This window comes from Pholis gunnellus, assembly GCF_910591455.1.
Source record: "Pholis gunnellus genome assembly, chromosome: 20".
Taxonomy (NCBI): Eukaryota; Metazoa; Chordata; class Actinopteri; order Perciformes; family Pholidae; genus Pholis; species Pholis gunnellus.
In genome coordinates this window covers 4,020,007-4,035,664 of record NC_136547.1, presented here as the reverse complement: position 1 = coordinate 4,035,664, position 15,658 = coordinate 4,020,007, and the positions used below count along the sequence as shown (strand labels likewise).

Sequence of the window (15,658 nt, the reverse complement as noted above, 5' to 3'; positions counted from 1 at the left end):
ATTATAATTTAAAAAAACATTATTGTTGTTGTTGTAATATGTGTCCACAATCCTCAAGATAATGTAGATAACATTATCTTTTACATTTATTTTTCATTTTCTGAGAAAAACAACACTATTCTGTTTAATATTATACAAGTGAAATGTTAAAGACAATATTCCAGTCTTTTTCTCCCACTGTGCATTTCTCCTTGGTATTGAAATGAACTCACAGACCTACAATTAGTTGGAATAATAATGTTATAATAATGGAATAAGAGTTATTTTATTTTATTTATTTATTTATTTTATTTATTCATTCATTTAACCATTTATTAATTTATTAATTTATTCATGTATTCATTTATTTATTTATTCATTTAATTTATTTTCATTTCATTTAATTTCACTTACGTTGGGAACTAGTTGTGAAAATTCCACTTTTATTTTGAAAAAATACAAAATCGTGACAGGAAGTGGAGCCGGAACCTAAAAACGTCAAAACTCGAGTTCCGCGTTTGAAGCTATGTTGTTGGCGTTAGCTCCAGAGACAGCACGGAACTAGTGTAGGTTACACACGAACCCGCTGACATGCATTCATAAAACATCTTATTTTAGTTAACGTGAAATACTTTTGACTTTCACACCGAAGCACGAATAACCGTCGAAGCTCGTGACGACGGTAACGTAATCGAGCAGGTAACGTTGTGTTTGTTTTTACAGTAACTTAAAGTTTCGGTTTCATCTGTCATGAATTGTTGTTCTCGGGGTTTGTTTTCTAGCATAAACTTAAACATTTCACCATCAACTCTTATGAAATTACTTTATTTTATCGCGAGGAAACATTAGTTTATGATGACGTTATGGTTTTATGACTACTGTGTCACACTGTGATTAGTCCGGACTTTCCAACGGTCGTTATATGATTAAAGTGAAATAGTTGATATATAGTATATATATATATATTAATAAAAAATATATATTAATATTATGTTTATTTATTTTATTTATTTATTCAACTTTATTTCAGAGGCATTTGTCCATATAAATAAATAATATATGAATATATATTAGTAATTGATCTGTTCTCTTGCCTCGTGTGTATTCCCCTCATTGAGAGATTAATAATGTTTATATGTTTATATTTGCTATGTTTACTATTTAAACTGTATATTTTATTTTCCTCTAGCCAAGAAGATTTCTTTATATTTTAGTATTCAGAGTTTTCAAGTCACCAGAGAGAAACAGATCCTCAGAATGAGAGGGAGAACTGAGCCGTGATTTTAAACAATGTATTGATGAACTTTCCCCTTTTTTTTCTTTGACAGTAATGAGCAGCAGCCCTGCATCTGTGCAGATGGAGGAGGTGAGGAGGAGGTCCCAGTCGCTCCTCTCCTCCTCAGGTTCAGCCCAGGATGTGAAGGAGGAGGTCCAGACCATGGCCTCCATCCTCCTGCCTCTGTCAGAGAAGTACCGGCACCTGGGAGTGGAGGCCATGTTGAGGGAGAACGCAGCCTGTCGCAACACACAGGAGGTACAGTTACAGTTACAGTTACAGTTACAGTTATAGTTACAGTTACAGTTACAGTGTGGTGCAGCTGCTGGATACACATTTACACTTCACATGAAACATAAATACACACAACCAGTGAGTTTAGAGCACATCTCAAGTCTAGGAAGGATTCTCCTCTCCACTTCTCCACTTCTCCTTTCTCTCTCCTCCCCTCCTCTCCTCTCCTCCCTCCTCTCTCCTCCCTCCTCTCCCTCTCCTCTCTCCCTTCTCCCCTCCTCTCGTCTCTCCTCTCACTCTCCTCCCCTACTCTCCTCTCCACGCCTCCTTTCCTCACTCCCTCCTCCCTCCTCTCCTCTCCTCTCTCCTCCCTCATCTCCTCCCCACCTCTCCACCGCTCCTCCTCTCTTCTCTCTCCCCTCCTCCTCTCTTCTCCCTTACTTAGTGTCTGTCAGGTTAAAGTGTGTGTTACCACCTGTGAGGTAACACTACTGTGTTTTTAAATGGAGTCTTGTGGCTGTGGACAGAGCTTATTAATTGAATGTTTTGCAGGTTATAAAATCGATATTCCTTCTAGTAAATGTAGTGATTGTTGTGAGTAAGGACGCGTCCTATCAAGGAAGCATCCTTGACTTTGAGAAACACCCACTGGCTGTTTCCTCCTCAGGTCCTGGAGTCTTTGAGCAGACTGGTGAAGGCCTTGAGTATCCTGGAGAAGTACGGCTGTAACCTGACGAGTCCGGCCAGGCCCAGATACTGGAGGAGCGTCAAGCACAACAACCCCGTCTTCAGAACCACCGTGGATGCCGTCAAGGTGAGAAGAAGTCACATAGTTCTGCCTGGAACAGTCGTCTGGTTCAGATATATCGTTTTTAAGTGGGTCTCTGCCTTTACTGACGCATTTTCAAGCTTCTTTGTGCAGAAGCACATGTTTCCTCTTCTCTTGAACCTGCTGAATCATGACCTCATAAGAAGCATGTGAAATCCTGGTGTTCCTCCACAGGGAGGCCGGACCGTCTTGTTTCTGTATGGTTACACCAATCAGCAGATCGACGGCCTCAGTTTCCCCGACGACGTCACCGAACCGGACGCCGCCATAGTGGCCTCGGTGACGCTGGAGGTGATGACCTTACGCACGGAGGTGGACATGCTCGTGAAGGTTTGTGGAGCGCTCGTCTGAAAGCTTTCAAAACATCAGCTGGCGTTCTGTGTCAAACGTTCCACGTCTTGTGTTTGTCTTAGAGAACCCATCCTCACCCCGAAAACTTCAGAGACATCATCCCATTCATCACCCAGCAGGTCTGTACCGACACGCGTCTGTACCCAACGTATCGGTGTCCAGATGCATCGTGTAACTGTAAAACGTTTCATACCAGCTATGGAAAAATAACATTTACTTTTCTATGATTTTGTTTGTATAAAATACACAGTAAAAAGATATTTTACAGTATGTTGACCTTAAACCAGCAACATAACTACAGTCTTAATCCGTTCAACATGTATCAGACGTGAAAACAGTCTATTTATATTGATCCCAACACTTCCTGTTTCTGTTTCAAAATAAAAGCCCCCTTGTGTCTCTGTGCACAAAATCCCTTCATTGGTGAAATATTAGTTCTGACTTTTTCACACACTTTTAAATACGTCGGTCAAGGTTTCAGAACAGTTCCATCCTGTTAGAACGGATCTGTAGGCTGCTTGTAGTTTGCGGACCATGTTCAGAGTTATTTACATTTGTGTGTAAATATATGTGGGAATGTGTGTGTGTGTGTGTGTGTGTGGCATTGTATTCTCTCCTTTATTCTCCTGCCTTGACAAACACTTTGATGCTTGTTGTTGTATGAATAAGCTTTATTGTGAAGCTGGTTTCTCTCCAGGATGAGCTGGTGGCTGATGTTGTGCTCGTCCCGCATGAAGAGGAGCAGCCGGCAGACAAACCTCAGCTTCTGTCTCTTCCACCTGAACCCAGTCTGAGCCCCGGAGGACAACCTCTGGAGCCATCAAAAGGTGAGCACACGTCTCTTCTGTTTGTTTGTTTGTCTTTTCTCACACCTGTGTTCTTCCCGGTGTCATCACTGGAGAGCATATATGCTTTTGTTCCTTTACAGTTTCTGTGTGAACTTCACAATAGTTGTGCAGAACTAAATAAGCGTTAATAGGAAACGGTAAAGTCCTCCATTTGTTGTGTTTGTCGTCCTCTTCAAAGCCGCAAACCGTGACTTCAGACGTCTGATAGCGCCGCTGGATGCGCCGCTCGCTACTCGCTCTAATAACAGCTGCTTCCTCCGCATGTCGGCAGTAGTAGAATTATAAAATGCAGAATTTAACTGCACAACAGCTGCTAGTAAAGACAACAAGATCAGCAACACCTGTAGTCAGTTGTCCATGTTGAATTAACCTGGTAGTCGATCGGTAATCAAGGCTGAAGTTTGTTTTCCTCTGGCGGCGTGAAGAAGTGTGGAAGTAGCCTGAGTGGTTCAGAGAGGAAGCTGTTTCCTACGGGTCTCTTGAACATCAGTGTGGCATATAAACAGATTACATGATTGTCTGTTTTATTTATACGATTAGTATGTTTGAGTTTATTGTGCTTTGAGCACGATGCAGCTAGAAGCCTCATTAAATATAATCCTTCCTGTAATAATTCTTCTCGCTCTTCCTGCAGCGACTGACTGTAACCTGTGCGGTGCCGCCTCATCTCTGGTTTGCCCGTCTTGTGACAATCAAACGTTCTGCGACGCCTGTGACGACCTCTTTCACCGCCACCCGTCCAGAGCCAATCACAGGAGAGACAAAGGACACAGCAGAGCGTTTGTTACGGCGGCCAAAACATCCAGGTGAGAAGGAAGAGGAGCTGTGTTTCTTCAGAAGAGTTTCTGCTAATCGACAAAAACATAAACGACCTGCATGTCGGCAATCAGTTGGTTTTTACTGCTTTTTTTCATGCTTAATAACTAATTTCTAAGATACTTCTGAGCACGTCTCAAGATTAATAGTGCTTCTTTTTTGTGGAGAAACTCTGTTTTACAGATTTGTCGATAAAATCGATTAACTGATCAGTTGAATAAATGGTATGTTTGTTTACTAAGAATCTCTTTGGTGGAGGGCAGTCGTAGTTTGTGCCCCTGCGGAAGGAAGTGAGCTGCTCTCATTGGACCACTCTGTATGAATCGATCTCTTCTACACTGTAAATATATATTTTCATTGTTTGCAGTCCGTCTCTGTCCCCGTGGGAGTGCGCTCACTGCACCACGGTGAACGAGATGCGAGCCGTCCTCTGCGCCACCTGCGAGCGGCCTCGACTCGCCACGGCTGCATCCGCCGCTCAGGAAAACCCCACGTCCGTCCCAACGTCCCCCAACACAGGTGAGACTAGAGACATCGCGACTCTTCATTTAGACAGCGGCTTTAAAGACAAAGAACCACAGCGCTGGGAAAGAGGAGAAAAGATTCAAAGACACAAATAAAACAGATATCTAGTGGTGTGGATGTGTCTGTGCTCGCTCCCTCAGAGTGGCAGTGTAAGAGCTGCACGGTGGTGAATCAAGGCAGCAGCATCCTCTGTGAGGTGTGTGAGCGCCCTCGTCTGGCCACTCGACCGCCTGTCGCACCACTGCCGTCCAGCCCAGGATCCACCTCTGACTCTGGAGCAAAGGTCTGTCCCACTGAGGAACCCCTCCGGTCCTTTGGGACGGGGTGGGGCGTGGGGGGTTTGGGGGTCCATGCTAAACATTTCTGCATTGTGTTAAAAGCGGCTGTAACAACAATCCATTAAATGTGACAATGACCATGTTTACATGCACACTATTATTCAGAATATGACAATATTCTGTCACATGTTTCTCTCTGTGGTCTTGATTTTCAAAATAAAAGCCCTGCTCCTCTATGGAAACGCAACCATGACGACTAGAAGTAGCGAGAACTAGAACAAGTCTTTAGTGCAGAACAACACAGGAAATGACTTCAATCATTCAAAAGTAGAATGTTTTGATAATTAAGTTTTTTTTAACAATGGAATCTATATTTCCAACATGTTCACAAGTGTTACCAATGTTAAAAATGTGATGTGTTCGAAGACGACTGACGACAATAACGTTTGTTACAGCTTCTGGATATGACCAACGATAGTTTAACAGAAAACATGCTGTGTTTGGGGTACAGAGGGTTACAGCAGCGACTTTAAAGGATTTATGAACAGTTGACCATTTGGCAACTCTCTTAAAAACAAGTGATATTCTTTTAAGGCATCTCATACAGACTTTGTCTCGTTTCGTCTACTCAACATGCTCGTGTCTTTCCTTTCTCCCTCCGTCACAGTGGATGTGCCAGTTCTGCACCTACATGAACACCAATCCCACCGTGGTGTGCGAGATGTGCAACCTGTCCTGCAAAGACTCCGCTGGAGTCTCTCTGCCGCTGTCTCTCCAGCCGAACCCGTCCGGCACCAAAGACCAGCCGAGAACCCAGCCGAGGCCCGAGGGCGACGGGGAGGCCAAGAGGCAGAAGATGATGAGGGAGGACGGCCTCCGTCTCGTCCAGCAGATCAGAGTAGGTCACCGGGAGTCTCAATGTCAACATCATCTGCAGCCCAAACCAACCGTCTCAAACAAGGAATTATGCAGATTATTTTCTCACATAATTGATAAATTGTTTGGATTATAAAAACATCAATAAAGAGTGAAACATGGAAAAGAAGCAAATCCTCACACTTGATGAGCTTTAAACATTCCATGTTTGACATTTCCTCCTGGAAAGACTGACTTAAACGATTTAATAATGATCTAAATAGTTGCAGATTCATTTTTAATTATTTCAGTTCTGCATGAATTAATCACAAATAGTTAACTGACGGTTAGAAGTGTTTTATGTATCAAGCAAAAATAATCACAAACGTGTGAGTTTTATATGATTTTAATTACTATTACTTTAATAACTATTTTAATGGTCTTTTTTTCACTATTTTTGACATTTTATTGAACAAATAATTAACATATAAATGTGATAATCGACAGATTAATGAACCCTAATTTATTTGTCCCAGAGGATTTATTTTGGGATGCAGGGTTCATGTGCTGGAAGTGCTCTCATCACTTTTATGGATTAAACACGTTTTAATTTAATAAAGTATTAATAATGAAAATAATCATGTTGCAGAAATAAATTATCCATCTTTACGCTCCAAATAATAATCATTTTTATTATTAAATTAATTTATTAAGTTATTTTCTTTATTAGTAGATTCATTAAATGTCAAAGAGTACGGTCAATTAATACGGTAAATAATTCAACCAAAATATAAAAAGTAAATTACAGCAACAAATAATCAGCAACTAGTTCCAGATGAAGTAACATGTGTCTCCTTCATAGGAAGCAGAGAAGCGCGGCGTCAGTGCTGAGGAGGTGTATGCCGCCATCGGCATGTGCGGCGGCAGCAACACGAACCCCTGTGATTGGCTGACGTCAGAGCTGCCTCACCTGCTAGACGAAATCTGCGCCATGGCGGCCTCCGTCCAGGTGGAGAGGGCCGGCGAGGGGGCGGAGCCCAGCGGTCCCGGTGTCGCGGGCGACAGAGCGAAGCTGTCCCGGGCCGAGGCCAAGCTGGCCTGGTTGTCGGCGGGAGGAGACACAGACAGAGCCGTGAGACAGCTGCTGAGAGACAGACAGGTCAAGGTAGGACAATCAGGACCTGCTGCATCCACTACGGCATAATGTGATACAATCTCTTTTATTAATATGTTCTAGATGTATGAGTGTTGAGTTCTTTATCACCAGCGAGCAGCCTTCACTGTGAGCTTGATGAGAAAACAGGAAGTCTTCACAGTGATGAGATAAGTCCGAACAGAGACAGTCTGTGGTCCGTTGGGAGTGATGTGGAGGAGTGTTTCACGGCCCTCCTGACCCGGGTCAATGAGGACAAAGCTGCTCTTGAAGAAAAGGAAACTTTTAATCTCTTGTTTTTTTTTTATTAGATATGTGTCTCCTGAAAAGAACAGCTTGTCTCATAGGTTTACAGAGTTACACACTCTGAACAAGTCGTCTTTTTATTTCAAAATGTTTGGTTTTGTGTCATTATTCCCTTCTTGCAGTGGTGCCAATCCTGAGAAACTAAAATACATTTTGAATTTAACGGAACTCTTAATTCTACATATGATTCATCATAAATATTGAGTGCAACTTTTCACATTAAATGCATTTTCTTTCCTAAATATTCCTCGTTATTCTGAGAAGTTCTTTTAATCGAATACGAGACTTTCAAAGTAAGAGCATCAAACATCGTGATTTGTTACCTTTTTTAACTGTAAATGATGCAGTTTGTCAGCATCTGTTTCCATCGATACGTAACCTTTGTGTATCGCCACGCAAAATGTCGCGATACTATTTGAAAGAGTTCAGTTAAGTGTATTTTGAGTACTTTGTAGTTTGAATGCAGGACCTTTACTTTGTAGCAGAGTATTTGAACACTGAGGTTTTGCTCTCGCTCCTTCAGTGACTCCTTCCTCCGCTTGTCCATGAGGCGGCTCGTCTGCATTAACCTGTGCTTCCCTCAGATGAAGGAGCTGCACTCGCTGGGCTTCAGGGACGTGTTGCGGTGCGAGGAGGCCCTGCGGCTGAGCGGAGGAGAGGTGAAGGGGGCTCTGTCTCTGCTGCAGCGCCCCCTGCTGGAGCCCTTCCACCAGCGCATCTGGACCGACCAGCCCGAGCCGCCCATCGACCCCAAACACCCGGACAAACAGGTGACAGCTCAGCGGTCGCGGCAAGTGGCTGTCACAAACAGTCAAATGTCTGCACAAGTATAATCAAAGCTTAAGGCTGCTCAGCAACGTACCTGAAGCCGTCAGTGTGCACACCTCGTAGACGACTGTATGTAGTAAAAGAAGTGTGTCACATTAACTCCGCGCCTGTCCGGGTTCTCTCTCAGAGGATGTGCAGGCGTCTGCTGGCGCTGTACGACCTGCCCAGCTGGGGGCGCTGCGAGCTCGTCCTCGCGCTGCTCCAGGAGCCGGACGTCACCTACTCCCTGGAGGACGTGGTGCAAGCTGTGAAGGAGTCGCACGACAAGGATTTCATCAGGCGCCTGCTCGTCAATGAGTGTCCCATCTGTCTGAGCATCTTCCCCCGCAGCAAGGTGGGTCAGCGACGGCTCGGAGCCGCTTTCACACACGCTGAGCGATGCAGACATTGGCATCTTATACAGCGCAGTACGACGACTATCCGTCTGTAAGTCTTCTGTTTCTCACTTAGAAAGAATATATAAAGGAATAAAAGGCAGCGGCGAAGAGAAAAGTCTTCAGCCTCTCAAACAAAGTGAGAGCTGCAGTTTGTCCCAGATATATGGAGCAACAAAAACACTGAAACAAGCTAAAGTCATGTGTGTCTAATAATAGAGAAATAAAGGAGAATACATGCAAGTTATTTATTTATATTGCATGTGGGCTCAAATAAATGTGGAATGTGTAAAAGATATGTAATTGTATCCACAAATCTTCTCAAATGAGTCGATTATACACAGAAGAAGAATGTAAGAGTGCAAAGTAATCCATATCCTTAGAATATGTACACAGATACAGGTACTTTATGACAGCTGCCCTTTGTTTTTCTGTGTCATGAATACTGTATTTATTTCTTCTTCTCTCCGTGTTTCAGATGCAGTCCCTGACTTCCTGTCAGTGCTCCGTGTGCCACGAGTGCTTCGGGTTGCACTTCACCATCGCTGTGAGAGACAAACACATCAGAGACATGGTGTGTCCCGTCTGTGGAGAGCCGGACATCAACGACCCGGAGCAGCTCGACAGCTACTTCTCCACGCTGGACATACAGGTACGGGGAGGGGGGGGAGAGACAGACCGAGAGGGAAACAAAATGTTGCGGGGGAGAGGGGAGTCTGGGTCAGCCTGCTTGGCCTGCTGCCACCGCGACCCGACCCCGGATAAGAGGAGATGGATGGATGGATGGATGGATGGATGGATGGATGGATGGATGGATGGATGGATGGATCATGCAAAGTATCTAATTACTTTTAATTCACACAAGGAATAAAAGCAAACCAAAGCGCTTTTATCCACCAACTTAAATTACAGGGAACTCGTATTCAAACACAGAAAAGAACTGCAACTGGTTAAGAGATGTAATAATCGTCACTTTTAACTATTTGTTTTTTCCAGCTGCGTAACTGCCTAGAGCTGGACGTGTACGATCTGTTTCACAAAAAGCTGACTGAGCACGCTCTGATGAAAGACCCAAAGTTCCTGTGGTGCTGTCACGTGAGTTCAGCAGCAATCACTCACAATCAAGAAGCACAATGTGCTCATCCTATTACTGTTTTCTGCTTTTGCAAGTTCTTTAGTCAAATCTGTTATTACCCATTATTATTATTATTAATAATAATAATTGTGAGTGATTGCTGCTTATTAATAATAATAATATTCATATTAATAATGATATTTGTATTATTATAATATTATAACTGTGGTGTGAAGGGTAATCTCTCCTCCTCCCTCAGTGCACCTCCGGCTTCATCAACGACGGAGACCAGATGAAGGTCACATGTCCGTCCTGCCGCAAGAGCTTCTGTGCTCAGTGCAAGAAACCTGTGAGTATCAGAGAACTCCATTCAATAAGAGATGAACTCCTACATTTAAATAAGAGATAAAGAAAAGAGACATGGTCAGGAATTCATCCTTGAAACTGAGGAGGCTCTCTCTCTCTCTTTCTCTCTCTCTTTCTCTTTCTCTTTCTCTCTCTCCCTCCCCCCCCCCCCCCCCTGTCTCTCAGTGGGAGCCCCAGCACCAGGATCTGTCCTGTGAACAGTTCCAGCAGTGGAAGAGGGACAACGATCCGGAGTACCAGAGGCAGGGATTGGCCGGCTTCCTGAGAGACAACGGCATCAGTGAGGACACGAGTTGACCCGCTTCGTGTTTTAACTTGTTACATTATCTACAGAGACACTTTGCATCCTTCACTCAAGGTGCATTAGGAAGTGGAGGAAAATAAATTTACTCTAGTACAATTTAGTGTCTCCATTTTGATATCACTTTATACATCTCAGAGGAAGCCAGCAAATGCTCCTAAATACCGACTGAAATCAGGATTAACATTCAAGGAAACTTTACTGTCTTTATTCATCACAGTGTTGAACGAACAAATGACGCTGTGACCCTTTTGAAGCTACAGGAGAGCTAGTAACGTTAGCAGCACCGCTAACAGCTAACGTAGCGTGATTCCATTCGGTTTCATTCTTTATTCATTTTGTGCAAATAGTCGCTATAGATGAAGATAACATTTAGTAGCTCAAACAACCAGACTTCACACTGTCCGTTTGCGTACTTGAGTAAATGTACTTGGTTACATTCCACCACATTAACCAGTGTGAATGGTCCTCCTGCAGCCTGCCCTTCCTGCAGGTTCCAGTACGCGCTAACCAAAGGTGGCTGCATGCACTTCAGCTGCTTCCAGTGCAGGTACGAGTTCTGCAGCGGCTGCAACAACCCCTACCACAAGGTGAGGAGACGAGCTTCTGCATCACCACAATACACAATACGTGTCTCTACGGCAGACGTCCACTTATTGCCTTCTGTACAAATACCAGCAGTTATTAGAGTGGGTACAAATTATATCTGTGTTTTCTTTTTTGTGAGTTTCTGACCTTTTACCATCTGGAAATGATTCACAGAATTAATCAAATTAGCTTGTCAGCCTTTTGGTTCTTAACATAAAATGCGTAAATGTTTTAGTTTGTAATTAGTGCTTTAAATACCCGTAGAACAATATATTACAGGTCAGGTGATGGCGTACCAGCAGACACACATTACAATGTGGATTTACATTTATATCTCCGTCTGAGCCCAACGTGACGTAACCTGAATTCCACCTGATATATGTTAGAAAGCAGAAGCTCCTGTTTGCAAACAAACTGTTATTTCAAGCTCCTGTAAACTATTTACAGACCGTCATGTCTGCAGATTCAAGCGTCCTTAGTGATGTGTGGATTCATTTCATTTTAAATATTGTTTTGTTTCTGTGAAGTTGTTCTAGCTCATTGAAGCGGGTTCCCATGTTGTTCCTGTGTTTGCTTTGTTGTCTCTTGCAGACGGTGTGTAAGACGGCTCAGTGCAGTTTCACCAGCCTGCATGCTCACCACCCGCGGGACTGTCTGTACTACCTCAGAGACTGGGAGCCGCCCAGACTGCAGGCTCTGCTGCAGGTGGACTGACTCTTCTGTCTCCTCTTGTCTTCTGTCTCACAAGCTCAAATCTGCTGCTTTTCTCTATTGTTTTATTTAACAACATGTACAATCACAGCAAAACAAACCAAACAGCATCATCTTTGGCAGCTTTGATCGTTGTTAGTGGGATTAATTAATTATAACAAAAATACCAATATGGAGATGGTGTAGCAGGGAGAAGTAATAATGAAAGAGAAAATAAAGGAGAGAAAGAAATCTAAATAAAAATACAAGAAACACAAAAACAAATGTTGATGATTTGATTTAAAGATGAAGAGGTTGATGAAGAGGACTGATCCCACTGAGAGGAACAGATTCACTATTGTCAACGTGAGGTCATCAACCCTTCTGGGACTCTACTCTGGAACCAGCAGATGTTTCTCATCTTTTATCATTTATTGTAATCATGTTCAGAACATTTTAAAAATGACATTTTCAGCCTTTTGGCTATTATTCAAAAATGAAAATGTGTGTCAACTTTGTGACCAGCTGGTAGTGCTTTCACTAACTGTAGAGCATGTTGGAGAGGTTAGGTGATACCAGCAGACATGAACTCACATCTAGATTTCTATTTCTGTCATCAACAAACACGACGTAACGAAACTTTCACTGAACTGGTTCAGCTTGAAATACAGACTGAAAGAAAGCAGAAGCTGTTGAAAACCTCAATGTAACTCAGGACCCGACTGGAACCTTTAAATAAACTATAAAACTAATAAAAATGTAAACGTGTGACAAATAAAAATAAATGTAGGGATGTGAACTAATGTTTCTTAATCTTCCTTCTCTCTCCTCAGAGGAGCGGTGTGGAGTTCAACACGGATCCTTCTAATGGAACTCAATCTGGTAAAAGTCTTATGTTTGTCTGTCATCACTCAGGAAGAAAAGAAACAGAAAATAAGACATTTAAATACTTTACGTCTTCAAACATCCTGGAATTCCTTAAAAACCTAGAAAACCAAAGTTAGATGAGATTTGTTAAACTCAAAGTTCAGGTTATCTTGAGACACTTTAATAATACTTGAACATGAAAATAAACGTCTTAGAATATGTCTATTTGTTATTTTTCCCTCCTCTGAAAAGCTCGTTTGAATCGATTGATCATGACTTGAGCTTAATGTCTCCTCTCTCTGTAACAGACGCTTGTTGTTTGATGGAGCAGAAAGATGAAGCCGGTCAGCAGATCGATTCACCGTGTGGCCTCCAGACACAGCCGGGTCAGGCCGGCCTCTGCGAGTGAGTGTCTGTGGCTGCTTGTTTGCACCTCCAGTCACTGTGACAGGAAGTCCACCATCATTCTGACAAAACACTAGTGTCACCACCATTCATATCTAAAGCCTGTAACCAGCTGTGAGGAACATGGTTCAACGGTGTGCTTGTTGTTTTAGTGAGCAGCTCGCCCTAAAAAGGTTAACTGAGGGGTCACTGACGCATGATTCACCTCATCGAAAAACACAAATTCATGGTATACTGTGGTGAAAATATGTATTCAAAAGTCATAGTATATCATGTAGAAAAAGGTTTATTGTATTGTAGAATAGTATATATAAAAAGAGCAACAAGATTAACAGATTGTATTAAACCTTTAAATCCCACTGAGGTTAGGATATCTCCATCAAGGGAGGTCAAGACAGCAGCAATACAGTCCATCAAAGGTCATTCTATACGCTGCACAAATGTCATGACAAAGTTAGTATCATTTGTCATAAACATTTCATATAATGTGAGTGTATAATTCCCTTGTGTTTGTAAAGCTCAGTATCACAGATATTCCTCAGAGGGCTTTACAATCTGTACACATGCGACATCCTCTGTCCCTCACATCGAAACAGGAAGAACTCTCCCAAAAACACCCTTTAATGGGGAGGAAGTAGCAGCAGTGATGGCAAAGTAATAACCGCAGCAGTGGGTATAAAAGTAGCAGCAACTACTGAACCACAGCAGGCAAAACCATGATCCATGGAAACCTGCAAGGTGAGAAAAATGATGAGCAGAGGACGTTATAAAAAATATAGCATGTCGAAAAAAGTTAGTCATAGTGTAGTATTTCTAAAACCCTAAAAAAAAAATATAGGTATAGCATGTCGAGAAATACTAACATAATGTCATAGTTTCGGGGTTAAGGAAAAAGTTGAGCACAAGTTTGTTAAGGAGACAGACCTGTGTTCCTTAAACTACACGTCTCAAGACTCATTGGTTAGTCTTTAACAGGTGTGTGATCTCATTGGTTAGTCTTTAACAGGTGTGTGATCTCATTGGTTAGTCTTTAACAGGTGTGTGATCTCATTGGTTAGTCTTTAACAGGTGTGTGATCTCATTGGTTAGTCTTTAACAGGTGTGTGATCTCATTGGTTAGTCTTTAACAGGTGTGTGATCTCATTGGTTAGTCTTTAACAGGTGTGTGATCTCATTGGTTAGTCTTTAACAGGTGTGTGATCTCATTGGTTAGTCTCTAACAGGTGTGTGATCTCATTGGTTAGTCTCTAACAGGTGTGTGATCTCATTGGTTAGTCTCTAACAGGTGTGTTTGATCCTGCAGGAAGCACTACAGCGAGTACCTGGTGAGTCTGATCAACACTCACTCTCTGGACCCCTCCCCCCTCTACGACGCCAATGAGCTGATCAGAGCCTGTGAGAGATACCAGGTGGACACGCAGAGAGGAGAGAACGAGGACGACAACGTTTACCCCGCTCGCCTCCTCAAGGTGACAAGCGATCTGTGTCAGAGGTCTGGTTTGTAGAGGTTAGACCGACCAAACAAGCTGCAAAGATCCCATCTAATCCGGTCCAGCTCCTCAGCTGTTCAGTCCATGTTGCAGAAATATTCCAAGTTTCTCTTTTCACAGTTCCTTCAAAATAAAGCAGAAAACAATCTGTGAATAAATTAGTTTATCTTTAGTATAAAACTCTAATTATAATGTCCGGTCACGGTACTGATTAGCTTCATTTGTTTTGAGGATAACTTCCTGTTCTGTGTATGTAGAATGTGAATTGTGTCATGTATGTTGTTTTCTGTAATGTTGAAGATTACGGACTTTAAATCTGTTGTTTTCTTCGACCCACAGAAGCTGATGGAGGTCCCTCTCGGAGAAAAGGTTCCTCGAAACAAATGAAAGGTTTCCCCGAACACGTCAGCAGCTCATCGAGCAGCAGAGTGTTGACTGAGGTCATCTGTTTGTTTACGGCTGGTTTGAATCATCACAACAACAACAAGGAAGCTTAAATCTGGTGATTTGTTCTCACGTGTTCAACGTTTTCTTTCCTTGTTGATCATCACGATGAACTGATTAGGACTTTCAAAAATACTTAAGAGGAATATATTTGAGGTACAGAGTTGGATATTTTTACGAATATGACAGTTTGTTGATTTATTTTTTGCACTTAGAAAAAAAGAAAAAAAAGTCTTTTTGGAAATGTATGTTTAAAGATTTCTCACGAGCAAAATTATATAAAAAAAACAAAATAAATCTAAAGGGAAAGAGTTATATTGATATTTAATCGGTTTGTCTGTTGTGCTTTATATATGATGGTGAATAAATACATATTGATTATTTTGAAGTGTGGATTTATTGACTTTGACAATCATAGTTTTTTGGAACTCTAAGATTACAGTTTATTAATGTTTTGTTGTACTAACTATAGTTTGTAATACTACATTTCTATTCTCTATTTATACTAGAACTCTACCATTTACAATGTTCTCCATTTGTTTAAAAGTTATTATTTACTTTATCTACTAAATATTGTTAACGAGATTCACCAGCTTTCATGAATAAATCCCTGATTTTAATTTAGATTAATTTTATGCAAATTTACCTTCAAATCTCTCTTTTTGTGTCCTGGGCAGATTAACACAAAATATATAATGAGGTCAGATTTTAACAGAATACGTCTGCGTTTATAATTACACAAAAACCCTGTGAGCTAAATATTACAGGGAATATAAGAAG

General features: G+C 42.0%; 1 protein-coding gene across 1 annotated transcript; it reads left to right on the top strand.

Moving 5' to 3' along the window:
- The first annotated feature begins 521 nt into the window (after positions 1-521).
- On the top strand, positions 522-15,261 carry LOC306712290 (E3 ubiquitin-protein ligase RNF31-like). The gene is made up of 23 exons (XM_079181504.1): positions 522-678; positions 1,308-1,513; positions 2,157-2,303; positions 2,493-2,648; positions 2,732-2,788; positions 3,367-3,496; positions 4,152-4,323; positions 4,701-4,852; positions 4,999-5,141; positions 5,804-6,034; positions 6,854-7,156; positions 8,035-8,220; positions 8,406-8,612; positions 9,131-9,304; positions 9,649-9,747; positions 9,987-10,076; positions 10,259-10,373; positions 10,872-10,984; positions 11,574-11,687; positions 12,506-12,554; positions 12,848-12,944; positions 14,248-14,413; positions 14,774-15,261. Exons 2-23 carry the CDS (start codon positions 1,310-1,312, stop codon positions 14,819-14,821), a joined length of 3,153 nt encoding a protein of 1,050 aa, XP_079037630.1. The 5' UTR covers positions 522-678; positions 1,308-1,309; the 3' UTR covers positions 14,822-15,261.
- The last annotated feature ends 397 nt before the right edge of the window (positions 15,262-15,658 follow it).